Genomic DNA, 21,118 nt, shown 5'->3' on the forward strand with positions numbered 1-21,118 from the left:
GACTCCCGAAGCGGAGCACCGTCCCGGGCTGGAGAGGTTGCTGAAGTCTACCCATCTGGAACTCAACGGGAAAGTGTTCGTTAACACGCAGCAGGCCCCTACCTGGCGCGCCAACTATCGGGGTTTCGGACCCGGGGGGTTCCTGGACCGACGAGTAAATTTGTTGCTGCGTGTCCCTGCCCAGATGGGTTCGTGCGATATGGAACACAAGTGGGGGAATGAGCCTTGTATTATCCTGCACCAGGGTGCTCGTAGTAGGGGTTACAAGCGTTGCGAGAGAGCGAGGGCGAGAGAGAGCGAGTAGGAGAGAGCGAGGGAGAGAGAGAGAGAGAGAGAGAGAGAGAAGGGGTCCGGCCCCTGCTCGTCTTCTCCTGTCCCTTTGCCGTGCGTCTACTCGTCTCTCCTGCCATGTGTTCGTGTGTTTGTATGCTCGTACGTTTGTTCGTTTTTTCCCTCCCTCCCCCCATGGGGCACTGGACACCCCCTTTTATAGACATAAGGAGATGCCTAGCTGTACAATGGGGTGTAGCTGGGAGCTAACGTGGCTGGCAGGGAAGTGCCCTAAGCCCTGTATAGATAACAACGTGGCCGTTGGGGGCGTCTCGAGCCCTGTAGAGGTCGGAGAAGTGCCTTGAGCCCTGTAGCAGTACAGCTGTTGGCGCTGCATGGATCCTGCTAAAGTCTCCTTACTTCCATAGGGGGCTTGAGAACCACCGACGTCATGGTTGCATGCGGGGAACCATCATTGCCTGTTACCGGGGTAAGCTTGATGGGACGCCGGTCTTGTTCCTTTGTAGCCTGAGCTAGCTAGGAGTAGGGTAATGATGCATCCCTTGTGGCGCGGTTGATCTGAGCCTGAGGTCGGGTGAGGCGGCGGCTCCTCCGAGGCCGAGGCTGGGGCTGAGGCCCAGGGTCGGGCGAGGATGTGACTCTTCCTGAGGCTGAGGTCAAGGCCGAGCCCTTGGGTCGGGCGAGGCGGAGATCTCCTCCCGAGGCCGAGCCCCGGGGTCGGGTGAGGCGGAGCTTCCTGTGGCGCCCGAGGCTTAACTCGACCGTTGTCGGTTTCGCCCGGGTGGTTGGCACAGCAGCCGAAGCGGGGCGGGCGGCGCTATTTTTCCTGTCAGATCGGTCAGTGAAAGGGTGAAGTGACTGCGGTCACTTCGACCTTGCCGACTGAGGCGCGCGTGTCAGGATAAGGTGTCAAGCGATCCCAGCATTAAATGCGCATGCAATACGGTCGGCTGGTAAGGCGATTTGGCCAAAGTCGCTTGCACAACAAGGCTTGCCTTTGGCTGAGCCGAGGGTGCGCTCACTGTCTGAGGAGACCCTCGGGCGAGACATGGATTCGTCCGGGACCACTGTTCCGCCCGAGGCCGGGCTCGGGCGAGGCGAGACCGCGTCCCTTGGTAGATGAAGCTTTGACTTTGACCCGAGCCGTAAGCCTTTATGGTTTGCTCTGAAGGTGTTTACCGGCCGTGATTAGGAGTGTTGGGGGTACCCCTAATTACGGTACCCGACACCCTCCCTCCCCCTGTTCTATGATCTTTCCCCATGCTCTGTTCATAAAATTAACATACCATTAAATGATGAATTTTTATGTCTGTCCGTGATACCCTGTCCTGATGTTGACAATGGCATAAAATGGATTATCTCTTTCTTTTTGTTTACATCACCATATTTTCTATATGTTGAGAAGATTATTTTCTTGGTCTCTGTGTGGTCTTTATTCAATTTAGGTTCTTTTAGTACTGGCTATATTTGGTCTAATATTTGTGATGTGTTAAATTGGTAGCTCGAAAGCCTCCTAGCTATGGTTATTGGGCTTTATTTAGATGATAATAATCTTCGGCTTGAGGCCACCACACTGTTCCGCAAGTTGCTATCGATAGGTATTAACTTGCTCTCTTTCCAGTTCTTTTTGTTTCTTAGTTTGTTTGTCAACGGTGGCCCATTATACATTGTTTGTAAACATTGTCTGAATTTGCAATATTTCTGCTCCAGAGAGGAGCCCCCCATTAAAGAAGTGATCAAACCAGATGTAGTTCCAAGATTTGTGCAGTTTCTCACAAGAGAGAATTTGCCCCAGCTGCAGGTATTTTGATACAATATAATTCTTTTATCCTGTTGTTGCTAAATAAAAATGGATTTTTCACCAGCTTTGTAAATCTTTTGTAGTTCGATGCAACATGGGCTCTCACAAATATTGCTTCTGGCACTTCAGAAAATACAAAGTTGTTATTGATCATGTGATTGTTCCTACATTTGTGAAACTTCTTGGGTATGGTAGTGATGATGTTTGTGAGTAGGTATTTATTTAGTCTTGGTTTGTGTGCTTTCTATTTGCTATATAAAAGGTTGTGTGGGCTTTGGGCAATGTTGCTGTTGATTTTACATCATTTTAGTATAGGCAGTCCTACTTAGCTGGGGGGTTACTTCTAGAAGATGATCTTTTGGTCCATTCTTTATATCTCTACTACTCTATACGTCTCTACTGTGGGCGTTCACATGCTTCACTATGCCCCCGCCTTGACGCCTTCGCTCGTGATGCTCCGCCCCCGCCACGAGATCCCCGCCCTTCCACTCGAACCATGCCCCGCACCTCATGTCCCCGCCTCCGTTCGCGATGCCTCTGTCCACGTCGCCACCATGACAGTCGCCTCCGCGTCCGCCGCAAGATCCTCGCCCTTCCCCCGAACCCTGCCCCCGCACCCCTCCACGAGCTCCGCCACGTCTTCCCTGCCCCCCGGAACCCCATTCCCCCAGCCCTCCCCGCGTCCCCGCAACGCTACAGCTGCCGGGTTGGCCTGCGGTGAGGTCCCCCCCCCAACGAGGTAGGATGTCGTGCCCCCGCTGCCGCCCCCTTCTCCCGCATCCCGCAATTGGGGTCAACCTTCCATCAACAACGCAACCTTGTATCGACGGCTGCATCTTCCATAATAGTCACAACAATTGAATAGTGGACGCCGACGCTGGTGCCTCTGCATCGCAGCACCATCACCCTCGTGGCGCTAGCGGTGGCCGTGGTGCTCATGGGGCTGGCCACGTACGGTTCTTTGTTTATTTTCTTCATTATTGTCCATGCTGATGTATCACTCATAGTTGTGTGTATGATTATGTGTAGGGCGACCGGTGTGGCAGCTATGGAGCCAATTCTCTCGAGTGGGTCAACAGTACGCAGGTCAGTAGTAGCAAGCAATATCCGGAACCCAACTAGAAACATAGGATGATAATGTGTAATCGGTAGATGGTGAATAAAAAAAGACGATTAGCCTTATTACTACAAGTCCTACGGTACAACTTTCTACTTTCACCAAAGAAAAAGATGGCCCGAACTTTTTAACTTTTTATAGCGTGTTGGAATTTATTTGAAAGTAAAGTTCTTCTTCACTACATAGTTTTTGACTTTGGTCAATTATTTGGTCCTTTTGACGATGTCTCTAGATAAGTCTATAAATTCTTTCTGTTTATTTACCACATCGCAACTTTTACAATGGTATCACCTTTTTTTTACTTGTGCCCGTGTGCAACCCTTCCGATCGACGTAACCTTGGTCTCGCTCTTTTGCAGTGCAATTTTGAGTATTTTCTTTTAAAAAAATACTGTGCGCAAGTAAAAGATTTTTTTTTCCCTAAAAAGAAAAAAACTGCTACGTTGATGGAACACCTAATCCACAGATCCACAGGTATTGTATTGACAATAATTTCTCGGTTTCAGAAGATCAGGTTCCATCATACTGCTTTATTACTCTACTGTGGCTGTTATTAGGTGCCCAAACACACAAATGGGTATATTATATTTATTTTTATATTTTTAGTCGGAATCGAATCTACATACAGACACCCCATGGAAATCATTCATAAAAACGAATTCGGACTCCAAAAAATCGAGAGAAAAAGACCATTTCCTCCCCTAGTCGCTGTCAAGCTTTTTGACAAATCCAGGCAGCTCGTGATCGCACGACGTTATCTATCGTCCCTTTGGTGAACATCGACATCAGCGGGCATCCATCATTTTCTTTACCTGTCCTAGTTAACTACCGCCTCCATCAAATCGACAAATCCGCTTTATCCACTGATTTGCTGGTGTCGTTATTTTCCTTTTTTTTTCTTTTTTCCCATGGTGTCTCCACATCAGAACAAAGTCCGGATATCTGCACGCATTCAGACCACACAAACATTCAGATTTGCACGAAGCATGCATGCATGGTCAACTAATTTATTACTTTCGTCGAAAGTGAAAGGAAAATAAAAAAATAAAATAAAAGATCAGCTACAGCTACAAGCTCCTGCATGCATTTCCCTTCTATACAAGGGCACACACACACATTATTCACCTCCAGCAGTCCACTCTGTTCTTCCACTCACACACAGCTAGTAGACAGTACCACCATCACCTCTCCAACGGCTTGTAGAGCACAAAGCTCACGTACTTGGACTCAAACCGGTGGGTGACGCCGAGGGCGAGCAGCGACTGCGACCCCCACCCTTTCTCGATGAACAGGTGGTCGAGGACGACGTGCTGTGGCTTCAAAGCTTGATTGCCATGGCCAGCGCTATCGACGTCCCCCCCGAGGACGGACACGAGAAGCTGGGGCGGGAGCGTGGGCGGCTCCTTGGCGAACTCCTCGTCGCCCGGGCAATGCAGGTCGTAGCTGTGCACGGGAGACGGGGGCGCTTCGAACTCGGCTACGCTGTCGAGGCTTTCTGGCACGTAGTCCTGTCCAAAGAACACAGACGAGAATGAGAGATGGTAATTTGCTTGTCTTTGCTGTTTAAAACTGTCACAGGTTTGAATAATGCCATTCTTACTGACATGGACATCGAGGACGTTGGCCACTCGCCCTCTTTCGTCAGCTGCGTGAGGTAGTTCAGGGATGTACCTCAGCTCCCCGTCCACGATGATCCGGTAATGGTAGACTCCGGATGGCAGAACCAACAAGACGGCGTGATCTTTTCCAGATCTCTCAAGTGCCCTCCTATAAGATTACATACACACCAGAGTTTATGGATTTAATACTCGAAAAAGTAAGGTGTCCCAAGTGCAAAAATTACAGTTTTTTTTTATTTGGGGAGAATCATGTATATGTACTACCTCGATGTCCAGTTATCCCACGATCCTTCCAGGAACACCTCATCTCCTCCTTGGCTCCATGTAATCAAAGTCGGAATACCCTGCTCCTGGGAGTGGTGGTCGGTGGATTCGTTTACTGGTGAATGGTTGAGAAGAGGAGAGAGCTCAGTAGGTCTGTGCAGTGGAGTCTCTGGAACCTGCAAGGGGCATGTCAGTAAAAGAACAGGACCAGCAGCAACGCAGATACTGTGACTTGTTACAACTGAAAACGAGTTAAGCAACATCGAAATAGGGCCAATTATCTCATCCAGAATGCAGGTGATGATGAACTCACTCTGTTCTGTTGCAGGTCTAACTAGCGGCTACATTTAAGCCTAACTGAATGAGTGTACTTGTGGCGGTGTGGCCAATCACAATATTCCTCAACTGACCTTATAGATAATCACATTTCTGAAACCATGGCTCTTAACATTATTTTCTTCGATGGGGACCCATCCAAACAATTCATTCCACCATGTACATCAAACGCTGGCGAACTTTTAGCACAAGCCACAGAGTATGTTTTCAAGGATGAGACCACATGCCGTCGAAACAAGATAAGTTGTAAAGATTTTGTCGCGAAAAAAGTGTGTGATCACCAAGGGAAGACAAAAAAAATAGGGAAATTTGGATCCATACCATTAAAAGATCACCACTTTAGATCCATACCATTACTATCTCACTTACATGTGGGTCCACATGAGTCAATGACATGTGGGGTCCATGGTATATATCTAAAGTTTGGATCTTTTAATGGTATAGATCCAATTGTTCCAAAATAATAATAGAAGCAACATTGCTTGCATCAGCTAGTAGTTTGTATGCCCGACAGCTAAATATCCATCCAAAGATTATTTTTTTTAAAAAAAAAAGGTATAGGCGAATGTGATCTGAGAAAGGAGGGGCAACTTATCCACTACACCAAACCCAATCCAATATTCAGAACCATCACATCCGTTTGCAAAATGCCTAAATCAATCAAGTCGCCTTTACCTGTGGGCTCCATGCTTCAGCTGCAATGCCATTTTTTTTCCAATTAAAATTTCAAGGTCCACTAGTAAAGTGGTGAGCTCGAGCAATATCCTGAACAAGAATAACACTCTTTGCTTTGGGAATATCAAAAGGGCGTACACAGTTTAGTAGTTCTGTGAGACTGTGTAACCTACAGCTTGTCCCATGCGTTGCTCCTACAGTTTCAAGTTTTAAGCACCATGTGGATCAACCTGATGACCGAGCGACACAAAATGGCCCACAGAAAAGGCATTCAGTTTCTACGACGAACCAAAAAAAAAAAAAAGAAGCAATTCCATAGCAAAACGAAATTTGATCAGCAAGGAGGAGCACTAAACAAAACCCCGAGTAGTATGGGTAACTGAACCGAACGAAATTCAACCGAACTACGGATCAGACCATCAACAACACCCCAGGTTATCTCTCTCTCTCTCTCATTTCTTTTTCTTGCATTTTCGGGTAATAAATCATCACCTGCGGCACGAAGAGATAGGGCACGGGCGGTGGACGCTCCAGCATCACGTCGTCCGGCGGCGACAACGGTGGCGGTCGCGCGGCGGCGCCACCCGCCGAGCTGCTGCTTCCTCCGCCGCCGTTGGGAGCCGCCGGCTCCGGAGACGCCGCCATGTGGCCGTTCTCCCCCTCCTTGGCGCTCGCGTTCCCCATGCGCTCCCGGACCGCCGCAGCTACTCCCCGCTCCTGCCTCCGCCAGTCAAACCCTCGAGGCGAGGCGAGGCGAGTAGTACTACTAGTACACCACCACACCCACCTCTCGAACACCGCCCTAATTAAGCAAGTGCTACGGCGAAGCAAGCGATAGGCTACAAGACTACAGGCCCGCGGAGAATGCCAGGGAGTTCGGGTTAATTACTTAATTTGCGCCGGCGAGCCACCGGGCGCCAGGAGCTGACGAAAATGGTGCGCCGGAGGCGGAGCAAGGCGGACGAAATATAACGTGGCGAGTCGCACGCCCCCTCACGCGTGTTTTCTCCGCCGTCGGATAGGAGGCGTCGGGGCGTCTCGACCGTTGAGGTGCGTCCGTGCATGCATGCGTCGTGGGTTTAGACGATTACCACGGTGACCCCTAGTAGTATGGTCTCGGATTAGGTCGGCATATTCCTGGTTTATCTGCGCAGGGGTGTAGGAAGTCAACATTTTGGACGGTTTTTTTTCTTTCTTTCTAGAAGGCTAGATATGTTCTTCTGGGGCGGTGGCCGAGAAAACATGTTGACACGGATTGGAACGTCGACGCATACATATGCTACAGTTTCAAAGTTCAAATGAAAAAAATATATATCATTAGATTTATTAGAGCCAATATAGATAGAGATATAAAGTATATATAAATTTTAAAACTATTCGTACTAGTTTAAGATTGAGCATAGCTCGACGTACGTTATCGATCTACAGCCAGCAAACAACCAAAGAAACACGATGGCGTTCGTGCGGCCATAATTCTAAAAAGTTAGGGTGCGTCTATCCCATGCATCTCCTATCTATCGTGCCTTCTATTTGAAAATAAACTCTATAAACAGTCGTGATCTAATTAAGTATTGAGAAAATATAAAATATATTATATATAGTGTGATGACTCATCTGGTACTACTAGATCCGAAGATTATCAGATGGTACGGTCGAGCACGCAAAGCTAATTGAAGCATGTGAGAGATGAAGGACAATCGAAGATGGTGACTTCAAGAGCAAGTCAGGAATTACTAATAAATTAAGCAAGGGCCATGGACCATGGACCATTGTGGGGACAGGGAGGGATTGGATTGGATAGATTGGTAGGCCCGTGCTTATCCACTACTATCCTACTAGTCTCATTCATCTCATCCCCTGCGCTGCTGTCTGTGTTTGGGGGCGACCTCAACTGACCCCTCCGATCCTCTGCGACGCGTGGCCGTGTGGTACCCCAACCTACTACCTGCCTCTGCGGACCTGGCTGGCATCGCGTGAACGCCCGACGCACGCGCACGACGCAGGTCGACGCGGGCCAAACGCTGCTGATGCCCTGCGACTGCAAGACTGCGTCGTCGTCAGTGGGTGGATTATGAAGAGTGCGTCTTCATTGGAATAGAGAACAAGCTAGACTGCGTCCTTGTGCCTTGATGAGGCGTTGAAGCTATGCTAGTATGGGGACAAGCATTGCAACTACTGTGTATCAAACAGACTACAGTCTCCTAGATTCTCAGCATCGCCACACCTCTGTCGCTGCGTTGAAGATATGCTAGTATGGGGACAAGCATTCGGTGGTCTTTCACATGCTACTGTTGACTCCACAAACGGTTGGTTGACCGAAGCTACTTGTTAATAAAGAAATGACCGAAAGGTTAGGAAGCATTCGCTAATCAGTCTGAGCTGACCCATGACGACTGCGCTCCTAAGACCAACTCCAGCAAGGGCCCATATACAAGCACGTTTCCGTAAAATACGCGGCCGAGGCTACTATTCACGTAGACAGCGGACTCCGTATCCGGGCGCGGGGAACACGTGGCGCCGGTGCTCGCTCCCTTTTCTGCGTCCTCTCTCTCTTTCCCGCACTTCAACCGTCACTTTGCAAACGAGGTCTTCACCGCTGCCGAAGTCAAAGCAGCACGCAGCAGCCACAGTTGGACGGAGACAACATCTTGGACGTGGCCGGTGGCTTCCAACATGGCCCAACAGGATCCGTTTTCTGACCGTTGGTGGCAACGGAAACGACCGCCTTTCCCTCCACCGAGTACAGAGCCGTATACGGACTCTACTGGAAACGCCTCCACGCTCCGCCTACGCAAACACAGAGGGTGCTCCCTAGGATACGGATACGAAGGGTGCCGTTGCTGGAGTTGGTCTAACCCTCCCCATCCATCTTCCTCGGGCCAGGGATGCATGCAGCGCTACTCCGGTTCACGCACGGGTACATGCAGCAGCAACGTGCTCCTAGCTTGGTTCTCGGTGGCTTCACGAACACCATCGTCTTCGGCTTCGACGTGTACTTCACCGGTTCACCCTACCACAGTGGACTGATCGTCCTTTTGTATGGGTCTAATCCAAACCAAATCAAACTACTCGGGCCGAGCCAACTGTGCATCAGCCCGCTCACTGTTATCAATGGGCCTGTCGTGCCACACAACTACATAGTGCTTGCGGGTATGCCTATATCCTTGGTTGTGGCTACAATAACGCCTCATACCCGTCTACATAGTTCGTAGCCGCACGTACTGCATAGTGTTCAAAGGTTTGCTTACGATCTCAGTCGTGGCAAAAAAAATTACCGCAATATCGCCCTTGCAATAAACGTGAAGGATCGGAGTCTTATCTCAACCGCCCGATGTTATGTGGTCGACCTAGCCAGAGCGTATGTGATGGTATCTTAAGGAGCACCAAGAGGCTACAACCACCTGGGTTGTAGGCCCTAGGTTTGGCCCTCATGGCACAAGGCTCAGAGGATGCCAAACAGTCATCAAACTAGATTTGTTGTGAGTTTTTTTCGTTGATGATGTTCCGTGGGATGTTTTGTCAATATCTAGGGACCTGGCCTTTTTCGACGCCGGCAAGATTATAGTAATATTTTTAAAGTAAAAATTAGATATGATCTATTAAAGCTTAGTTGGCCAGGTACAAATTTCTCCCCCTTTGGTCAATGGACAAGTTGCACAAGAAAGGTTCCCGAGAAGGCGAGAAGAGATGGGGAGGTGAAAGAATCAGGAACTTGTTCAAAGGATGTTCCTTGAAGCTTTGAGAAGTGGATTTCTAATCATCAACGATTGCTAGTAGTGGTAGTGGATCAATTGCTAGGAGTGGTAATGGATCGTCATCCAAATGTTTATTCGTAAAATAGTAGGACACTAAATAAATTTTAGTTTTAAAATAAATAGAAATATGGTCCGATCCCAATTCGATCCTTAAATTTTATAGTGTAAAATTTAGAGTTCATTGTTACCCCTAGCGGTTACTGGGTGGCAAGCTGACGGATCACATTCAGAAAAAATACTTAACGTTCAGAAAAAAAATCAAAGAAAACATAAGATATGATTCACATCACTAAAAATCAAAGAAAGAAATATTTAGATAAATCATAAACATAATGAAACATCACTAAAATGCGAACATATCTAGTGCAAACCAACCCCTCCGTGAAACCGTGTAAACTTCTAATCTGTACCACATGATATTGATCCAAGGGACACATAGGCGTGGATAATTTTACACTTAACCACTCGCTGCTAATCACACTTTTTCAAATCCCCCTCCCACTCCCCCCGCACGCCCCCTTGTATCAACATCATGTGGTTCAGATTAGAAGTTTGCACGGTTGCACGGAGGGATTGGTTTGCACCAGATATTGATAGTCACCTAGAGGGGGGGTGAATAGGGCGAAACTGAAATTTACAAAATTAATCACAACTACAAGCTGGGTTAGCGTTAGAAATAATAACGAGTCCGAGAGAGAGGGCGCAAAACGAATCGCAAGCAAATGAAGAGTGTGACACACGGATTTGTTTTACCGAGGTTCGGTTTTCGCAAACCTACTCCCCGTTGAGGAGGCCACAAAGGCCGGGTCTCTTTCAACCCTTACCCTCTCTCAAACGGTCCCTCCGACCGAGTGAGCTTCTCTTCTCAAATCAAAACCGGGAACAAAACTTCCCCGCAAGGGCCACCACACAATTGGTGCCTCTTGCCTTGATTACAATGGAGTTTTGATCACAAGAACAAGTGAGAAAGAAAAGAAGCAATCCAAGCGCAAGAGCTCAAAAGAACACGACAAATCTCTCTCGCTAATCACTAAAGCCTTGTGTAGAATTGGAGAGGATTTGATCTCTTTGGTGTGTCTAGAATTGAATGCCTAGCTCTTGTAAGTGGTTGAGAAGTGGAAAACTTGGATACAATGAATGGTGGGTGGTTGGGGGTATTTATAGCCCCAACCACCAAACTAGCCGTTTGGTGGGGCTGACTGTCGTATGGTGCACCGGACAATCCGGTGTACACCGGACATGTCCGGTGCGCCAGCCACGTCACCAAAGTCGTTGGGTTCTGACCGTTGGAGCTCTGACTTCTGGGCCCGCCTGGATGTCCGGTGGCGCACCGGACATGTACTGTAGAGTGTCCGGTGCGCCACTACGCGCGTGCCTGACTTCTGCGCGCTCTGGCGCGCATTAATTGCTGTTGTAGACGACCGTTGGCGCGAAGTAGCTGTTGCCCCGCAGCTACACCGGACAGTCCGGTGTACACCGGACATGTCCGGTGAATTATAGCGGAGCAGCCGTTGTAGTTTCCCGAAGCTGGCGAGTTCCTGAGGCCGCTCTTCCTTGGAGCACCGGACACTGTCCGGTGTACACCGGACAGTCCGGTGAATTATAGTGGAGTTGCCTCTGGAAATTCCCGAAGGTGACGAGTTAGAGTTGGAGTCCTCTGGTGCACCGGACATGTCCGGTGGTGCACCGGACACTGTCCGGTGGCACACTGGACAGTCCGGTGCGCCAAACCAGAGGTGCCTTCGGTTGTCCCTTTGCTCTTTTGTTGAACCCAATAATTGGTCTTTTTATTGGCTAAGTGTGAACCTTTGGCACCTGTATAACTTATACACTAGAGCAAACTAGTTAGTCCAATTATTTGTGTTGGGCAGTTCAACCACCAAAATTAATTAGGGACTAGGTGTAAGCCTAATTCCCTTTCAATCTCCCCCTTTTTGGTGATTGATGCCAACACAAACCAAAGCAAGTATAAAAGTGCATAATTGAACTAGTTTGCATAATGTAAGTGCAAAGGTTGCTTGGAATTGAGCCAATATAAATACTTACAATATATGCATGGATTGTTCCTTTGTTTTTAACATTTTGGACCACGCCTGCACCACATGTTTTGTCTTTGCAAACTCTTTTGTAAATCCTTTTCAAAGTTCTTTTGCAAGTAGTCAGAGGTAAATGAATACAATTTTATGAAGCATTTTCAAGATTTGAAATTTTCTCCCCCTTTTTCAAATGCTTTTCCTTTGACTAAACAAAACTCCCCCTAAATGAGATCCTCCTCTTAGTGTTCAAGAGGGTTTTGATATATCATTTTTGAAATACTACTTTCTCCCCCTTTTGAACATAATAAGATACCAATTGAAAATACTCTTTTGAAAAACTAAGTTTTTGAAATTGGTGGTGGTACGATCCTTTTGCTTTGGGCTCATACTTTCTCCCCCTTTGGCATGAATCGCCAAAAACGGAACCATTAGAGCCCTTTTAACTACTTTCTTCTCTTTGGCAAGTAAAATACGAGTGAAGATTATACCAAAGACGGAGTCCTTTTGCTTTGGACTCAGGGTCTCTCCCCCAAAGATGGAGAGTTGCCCGGAGCGACGGCGAAGGATGAGTTACGGAGTGGAAGCCTTTGTCTTCGCGGAAGACTCCGATTCCCTTTCAATATTCCTATGACTTGGTTGGAAATAGACTTGAAAACACATTAGTCACAGCATATGAAAGAGACATGATCAAAGGTATACAAATGAGCTATGTGTGCAATTTAGCAAAAGAAATTGCGCGAATCAAGAATATTGAGCTCATGCCTAAGTTTGTTAAAAGTTTGTTCATCAAGAGGCTTGGTAAAGATATCGGCTAATTGATCCTTAGTGTTAATCTATGAAATCTCGATTTCTCCCTTTTGTTGGTGATCCCTAAGAAAATGATACCGAATGGCTATCTGTTTAGTGTGGCTATGTTCGACGGGATTATCCGCCATCTTGATTGCACTCTCATTATCACATAGCAAAGGGACTTTGGTTAATTTGTAACCGTAGTCCCGCAGGGTTTGCCTCATCCAAAGCAATTGCGCGCAATAATGGTCTGCGGCAATGTACTCGGCTTTGGCGGTGGAAAGAGCGACCGAATTTTGCTTCTTTGAAGCCCAAGACACCAAGGATCTTCCCAAGAACTGGCAAGTCCCCGATGTGCTCTTCCTATTGATTTTACACCCCGCCCAATCGGCATCCGAATAACCAATCAAATCAAATGTGGATCCCCGAGGGTACCAAATCCCAAACTTAGGAGTATAAGCCAAATATCTCAAGATTCGTTTTACGGCCGTAAGGTGGGATTCCTTAGGGTTGGATTGGAATCTTGCACACATGCAAACGGAAAGCATAATGTCCGGTCGAGATGCACATAAATAGAGTAATGAACCTATCATCGACCGGTATACCTTTTGATCCACGGATTTACCTCCCGTGTCGAGGTCGAGATGTCCATTGGTTCCCATGGGTGTCTTGATGGGCTTAGCATCCTTCATTCCAAACTTGGTTAGAATGTCTTGAGTATACTTCGTTTGGCTAATGAAGGTGCCTTCTTGGAGTTGCCTGACTTGGAATCCTAGAAAATACTGCAACTCCCCCATCATCGACATCTCGAATTTCTGTGTCATGATCCTACTAAATTCTTCACATGTGGATTCGTTAGTAGACCCAAATATAATATCATCAACATAAATTTGGCATACAAACAAATCATTGTCAAGAGTTTTAGTGAATAAAGTAGGATCGGCCTTGTCGACTTTGAAGCCATTAGCTATAAGGAAATCTCTTATGCATTCATACCATGCTCTTGGGGCTTGCTTGAGCCCATAAAGCGCCTTAGAGAGCCTATAAACATGGTTAGGGTACTCACTATCTTCAAAGCCGGGAGGTTGCTCAACATAGACCTCTTCCTTGATTGGTCCATTGAGGAAGGCACTTTTCACGTCCATTTGGTAAAGCTTAAAGCCATGGTAAGTAGCATAGGCTAATAATATGCGAATTGACTCAAGCCTACTACGGGTGCATAGGTTTCACCGAAATCCAAACCTTTGACTTGGGAGTATCCTTTGGCCACAAGTCGAGCTTTGTTCCTTGTCACCACACCATGCTCATCTTGCTTGTTGCAGAAAACCCATTTGGTTCCTACAACATTTTGGTTAGGACGTGGAACTAAATGCCATACCTCATTCCTAGTGAAGTTGTTGAGCTCCTCTTGCATTGCCACCACCCAATCCGAATCTTGTAGTGCTTCCTCTACCCTATGTGGCTCAATAGAGGAAACAAAAGAGTAATGCTCACAAAAATGTGCAACACGAGATCTAGTAGTTACCCCCTTATGAATGTCACCGAGGATGGTGTCGACGGGGTGATCTCGTTGGATTGCTTGGTGGACTCTTGGGTGTGGCGGCCTTTGTTCTTCATCCTCCTTGTCTTGATCATTTGCATCTCCCCCTTGATTATTGTCGTCATCTTGAGGTGGCTCATTTGCTTGATCTTCTACTTCATCAACTTGAGCTTCATCCTCTTTTTGAATCGGTGGGGATGCTTTCGTGGAGGAGGATGGTTGATCTTGTGCATTTGGAGACTCTTCAGATTCCTTAGGACACACATCCCCAATGGACATGTTCCTTAGCGCGATGCACGGAGCCTCTTCAATACCTATCTCATCAAGATCAACTCGCTCTACTTGAGAGCCGTTAGTCTCATCAAACACAACGTCACAAGAAACTTCAACTTGTCCAGTGGACTTGTTAAAGACTCTATATGCCCTTGTGTTTGAATCATATCCTAGTAAAAAGCCTTCTACAGTCTTAGGAGCAAATTTAGATTTTCTACCTCTTTTAACAAGTATAAAGCATTTGCTACCAAAGACTCTAAAATATGAAATATTGGGCTTTTTACCGGTTAGGAGTTCATAAGATGTCTTCTTGAGGATTCGGTGTAGATATAACCGGTTGATGGCGTAGCAGGCGGTGTTGACTGCCTCGGCCCAAAACCGATCCGAAGTCTTGTACTCATCAAGCATGGTCCTTGCCATGTCCAGTAGAGTTCGATTCTTCCTCTCTACTACACCATTTTGTTGTGGCGTGTAGGGAGAAGAGAACTCATGCTTGATGCCCTCCTCCTCAAGGAAGCCTTCGATTTGAGAGTTCTTGAACTCCGTGCCGTTGTCGCTTCTAATTTTCTTGATCCTTAAGCCGAACTCATTTTGAGCCCGTCTCAAGAATCCCTTTAAGATCTCTTGGGTTTGAGATTTCTCCTGCAAAAAAAATACCCAAGTGAAGCGAGAAAAATCATCCACTATTACAAGACAATACTTACTCCCGCCGATGCTTATGTAAGCAATCGGGCCGAATAGATCCATGTGGAGTAGCTCAAGCGGCCTGTCGGTCGTCATGATGTTCTTGTGTGGATGATGGGCACCAACTTGCTTACCTGCTTGGCATGCGCTACAAACCCTGTCTTTCTCAAAATGAACATTGGTTAGTCCTAAAATGTGCTCTCCCTTTAGAAGCTTATGAAGATTCTTCATCCCAACATGGGCTAGTCGGCGGTGCCAGAGCCAACCCATGTTAGTCTTAGCAATTAAGCATGTGTCGAGTTCAGCTCTATCAAAATCTACTAAGTATAGTTGACCCTCTAACACACCCTTAAATGCGATTGAATCATCACTTCTTCTAAAGACAGTGACACCTATATCAGTAAAGAGACAGTTGTAGCCCATTTTGCATAATTGAGATACAGAAAGCAAGTTGTAATCTAATGAATCTACAAGAAAAACATTGGAAATAGAATGGTCAGGTGATATAGCAATTTTACCCAATCCTTTGACCAAACCTTGATTTCCATCCCCGAATGTGATAGCTCGTTGGGGATCTTGGTTTTTCTCGTAGGAGGAGAACATTCTCTTCTCCCCAGTCATGTGGTTTGTGCACCCGCTATCGATGATCCAACTTGAGCCCCCGGATGCATAAGCCTACAAAACAAATTTAGTTCTTGACTTTAGGTACCCAAACGGTTTTGGGTCCTTTGGCATTAGAAACAAGAACTTTGGGTACCCAAACACAAGTCTTGGAGTTCTTGTGTTTGCCCCCAACATACTTGGCAACGACCTTGCCGGATTTGTTAGTCAAAACATATGATGCATCAAAAGTTTTGAATGAAATGTCATGATTATTTGATGCATTAGGAGTTCTCTTTTTAGGCAACTTAGCACGGGTTGGTTGCCTAGAACTAGATGTCTCACTCTTATACATAAAAGCATGATTTGGGCCAGAGTGAGACTTCCTAGAGTGAATTCTCCTAATTTTGTCCTCGGGATAACCGGCAGGGTATAAAATGTAACCCTCGTTATCCTGAGGCATGGGAGCCTTGCCCTTAACAAAGTTGGACAATTTCTTTGGAGGGGCATTAAGTTTGACATTGCCTACCCGTTGGAAGCCAATGCCATCCTTGATGCCAGGGCGTCTCCCGCTATAGAGCATACTTCTAGCAAATTTAAAATTTTCATTTTCTAAGTTATGCTCGACAATCTTAGCATCTAATTTTGCTATATGATCATTTTGTTGTTTAATTAAAGCCATGTGATCATGTATAGCATCAATGTTAATATCTCTACATCTAGTACAAATGGTAGTGTGCTCAATGGTAGATGTAGATGGTTTGCAAGATTTTAATTCTACAACCTTAGCATGTAACATATCATTCTTAGTTCTAAGGTCGGAAATAGTAATATTGCAAACATCAAAATCTTTAGCCTTAGCAAGCAATTTTTCATTTTCATTCTTAAGGCTAGCGAGAGAAATGTTCAATTCTTCAATCCTAGCAAGTAAATCATCATTATCATCTCTAGAATTGGAAGTTGAAACATTACAAACATGAGAATCAACCTTAGCTAATAAATTAGCATTTTTATTTCTAAGATTGGCAATAGTGTCATGGCATGTGCTTAGCTCACTAGTTAATTTCTCACATTTTTCTATCTCTAGAGCATAAGCATTTTTAACCTTAACATGTTTCTTATTTTCCTTAATTAAGAAGTCCTCTTGGGAATCCAAAAGGTCATCCTTTTCATGAATGGCACTAATTAATTCATTTAATTTTTCCTTTTGTTCCATGTTAAGGTTGGCAAAAAGGGTACGCAAATTATCTTCCTCATCACTAGCATTATCATCACTAGAGGACTCATATCTAGTGGAGGATTTAGATTTAACCTTCTTCCTTTTGTCGTCCTTTGCCATGAGGCACTTGTGGCCGACATTGGGGAAGAGGAGTCCCTTGGTGACGGCGATGTTGGCGGCGTCCTCGTCGTCGGAGGAGTCGGTGGAGCTCTCGTCGGAGTCCCACTCGCGGCACACGTGAGCATCGCCGCCCCTCTTCTTGTGGTACCTCTTCTTTTCTCTCCTCTTGCCCTTCTTGTCGTTATCCCTGTCACTGTCACTTGATAATGGACATTTAGCTATAAAGTGACCGGGCTTACCACACTTGTAGCAAACCTTCTTGGAACGGGATTTGTAATCCTTCCCCTTCCGTTGCTTGAGGATTTGGCGAAAGCTTTTGATGATTAAAGCCATCTCCTCGTTGTCGAGCTTTGAAGCGTCGATTGGTTGTCTACTTGGTGTAGACTCCTCCTTCTTCTCCTCCGTCGCCTTGAATGCCACCGGTTGTGCTTCGGATGTGGAGGGATCATCAAGCTCGTTGATCTTCTTTGAGCCCTTGATCATACATTCAAAGCTCACAAAATTCCCGATAACTTCCTCAGGAGTCATTAGTGTGTATCTCGGATTACCACGAATTAATTGAACTTGAGTGGGGTTAAGGAAGATGAGTGATCTAAGAATAACCTTAACCACCTCGTGGTCATCCCATTTCTTGCTCCCGAGGTTGCGCACTTGGTTCACCAAGGTTTTGAGCCGGTTGTACATATCTTGTGGCTCCTCCCCTTGGCGAAGACGGAAGCGACCGAGCTCCCCCTCGATCGTTTCCCGCTTGGTGATCTTGGTGAGTTCATCACCCTCGTGCGCGGTCTTGAGTAGATCCCAAATCTCCTTCGCATTCTTCAACCCTTGCACCTTGTTATATTCCTCTCTACTTAGAGAGGCGAGGAGTATGGTTGTGGCTTGGGAGTTGAAGTGCTCGATTTGGGCTACTTCATCTTCATCATAGTTTTCATCCCCTACGGATGGTACCTGTGCACCAAACTCAACAACATCCCATATACTTTTGTGGAGTGAGGTTAGATGAAATCGCATTAAATCACTCCACCTAGCGTAATCTTCACCATCAAAAGTTGGTGGTTTGCCTAATGGGACGGAAAGTAAAGGTGTATGTTTGGAAATGCGAGGGTAGCGTAGGGGAATCTTACTATACTTCTTACGCTCTTGGCGCTTAGAAGTGACGGACGCCGCGTCGGAGCCGGAGGTGGATGCCGATGAAGAATCGGTCTCGTAGTAGACCACCTTCCTCATCCTCTTTTTCTTGTCCCCACTCCGATGCGGCTTGTGGGAAGAGGATTTCTCCTTCTTCTCTTTGTGGTGTGAAGAAGACTTCTTCTCCTTCCCTTTGGAGGAGTCCTTCTTCTCCTTCCTCTTGGTGCGGGACTCTTCCGATGAAGTGCTCCCGTGGCTTGTAGTGGGCTTTTCGCCGGTCTCCATCTCCTTCTTGGCGTGATCTCCCGACATCACTTCGAGCGGTTAGGCTCTAATGAAGCACCGGGCTCCGATACCAATTGATAGTCGCCTAGAGGGGGGGTGAATAGGGCGAAACTGAAATTTACAAAATTAATCACAACTACAAGCCGGGTTAGCGTTAGAAATAATAACGAGTCCGAGAGAGAGAGCGCAAAACAAATCGCAAGCAAATGAAGAGTGTGACACGCGGATTTGTTTTACCGAGGTTCGGTTTTCGCAAACCTACTCCCCGTTGAGGAGGCCACAAAGGCCGGGTCTCTTTCAACCCTTACCCTCTCTCAAACGGTCCCTCCGACCGAGTGAGCTTCTCTTCTCAAATCAAAACCGGGAACAAAACTTCCCCGCAAGGGCCACCACACAATTGGTGCCTCTTGCCTTGATTACAATGGAGTTTTGATCACAAGAACAAGTGAGAAAGAAAAGAAGCAATCCAAGCGCAAGAGCTCAAAAGAACACGGCAAATCTCTCTCGCTAATCACTAAAGCCTTGTGTGGAATTGGAGAGGATTTGATCTCTTTGGTGTGTCTAGAATTGAATGCCTAGCTCTTGTAAGTGGTTGAGAAGTGGAAAACATGGATACAATGAATGGTGGGTGGTTGGGGGTATTTATAGCCCCAACCACCAAACTAGCCGTTTGGTGGGGCTGACAGTCGTATGGTGCACCGGACAGTCCGGTGTACACCGGACATGTCCGGTGCGCCAGCCACGTCACCAAAGCCGTTGGGTTCTGACCGTTGGAGCTCTGACTTCTGGGCCCGCCTGGATGTCCGGTGGCGCACCGGACATGTACTGTAGAGTGTCCGGTGCGCCACTACGCGCGTGCTTGACTTCTGCGCGCTCTGGCGCGCATTAATTGCTGTTGCAGACGACCGTTGGCGCGAAGTAGCCGTTGCCCCGCAGCTACACCGGACAGTCCGGTGTACACCGGACATGTCCGGTGAATTATAGCGGAGCAGCCATTGTAGTTTCCCGAAGCTGGCGAGTTCCTGAGGCCGCTCTTCCTTGGAGCACCGGACACTGTCCGGTGTACACCGGACAGTCCGGTGAATCATAGTGGAGTTGCCTCTGGAAATTCCCGAAGGTGACGAGTTAGAGTTGGAGTCCTCTGGTGCACCGGACACTGTCCGGTGGCACACCGGACAGTCCGGTGCGCCAGACCAGAGGTGCCTTCGGTTGTCCCTTTGCTCTTTTGTTGAACCCAATACTTGGTCTTTTTATTGGCTAAGTGTGAACCTTTGGCACCTGTATAACTTATACACTAGAGCAAACTAGTTAGTCCAATTATTTGTGTTGGGCAGTTCAACCACCAAAATTAATTAGGGACTAGGTGTAAGCCTAATTCCCTTTCAGATATGTTCCCCACTAAAATTCCCCAAAACTACACCAAATATGATTCACACAATGTTTAATTTGAATACCATCTAATATCCAATGAAGCTAATTCATCCATCATCACATTATTAGGTCATCTCCATTCACACGTACAGATAAACAATATAACATAAAACAAGTCTATGGAACTCTAGCACTAGAATAAATTATAAGTTTAACTCCTTTTTCATCAGCTTCATTGCGATTTCCTTCTCTATATTGGCTTCATTTGTTGCTTCCACTTAGCACTATGCAAGTAACACCAATTGGCACACATTTTTGTTTACATGGTTACAACTATATATCACAATTATATATTTCATAGCTATATATTTCAGAGTTTAATGCATCTGTTAGTAGCATAGAAGCAACAGCTAGGAGTAGCATAACAGTAGCAGCTATTAGTAGTATTCCATAACCATAACACAGTATTAGAAGTAGCTACTAGCAGTATTCCACAACACAGTATTAGTAGAAGCTACTAGCAGTATTAGTAACAACTACTAGAAAGTTACAAATATTTACACTATGGGCAGAGATTAGTAGCACATCATATATATACAATGAACATTATCTTGAAATAAAGTTAGCTAACTTCTATCAAAGATGAGAGGAGATGGTTAGGGGCACAAGCAGTCTGGAATATGTAAAGGGACTTCCTTCAGATTTGTAGTTCTCCTGGAATATGTCAAAATCAATCAGGTGCCCAACCAAATATTAGGAACCACGAAGTCTGGTGCATTTGTAAATAGCACACAAAAAACATGTGAAAAACTAAACTGGAATGGCCTTACAAAAACTTTTGTTGTTCTTACAAAAGCAAATTCCCATCTCTTCTAGCCACATTCACTTCACATCACATGATAGCACCAAGCGCTCTAATATAGGACAACATATAATAAACAGCTAGCTGACATGGATCAAGACCCTATATAAAAAGCCTATATAGGACAATGTATAATAAACAACTAGCACTTAAGTAAGGTACAACGAGATAAGATGATCACTGCACATCAAACTGTGAGTCGTGACAGATCAGCTATTAGAATATAGTATCCGGGAACCAAAGTTTGGACAAACTCCATACTACTACACAAATCATTGGCAAGACTCGTATATCTGAAACTCCATGGACATATACTACTAGCTATTTCGTTCCTGTTGTCTAAGATAGAGCTAA

The 21,118-nt window shown here is 46.2% G+C and overlaps 1 protein-coding gene across 1 annotated transcript; it reads right to left on the reverse strand.

Moving 5' to 3' along the window:
- Window positions 1–4,241: 4,241 nt before the first annotated feature.
- On the reverse strand, window positions 4,242–7,221 carry LOC100285804 (SNF1-related protein kinase regulatory subunit beta-1). Its single transcript, NM_001350996.1, has 4 exons — window positions 6,595–7,221; window positions 5,092–5,267; window positions 4,813–4,975; window positions 4,242–4,716 (listed from the first exon to the last, which is right to left on the reverse strand). The coding sequence occupies exons 1-4, from the start codon at window positions 6,784–6,786 to the stop codon at window positions 4,390–4,392; spliced, it is 858 nt and encodes a 285-aa protein (NP_001337925.1). The 5' UTR covers window positions 6,787–7,221; the 3' UTR covers window positions 4,242–4,389.
- Between the last annotated feature and the right edge of the window lie 13,897 nt (window positions 7,222–21,118).

The sequence above is a fragment of the Zea mays genome, chromosome 8 (genome assembly GCF_902167145.1).
Source record: "Zea mays cultivar B73 chromosome 8, Zm-B73-REFERENCE-NAM-5.0, whole genome shotgun sequence".
In the NCBI taxonomy this organism is placed as follows: domain Eukaryota; kingdom Viridiplantae; phylum Streptophyta; class Magnoliopsida; order Poales; family Poaceae; genus Zea; species Zea mays.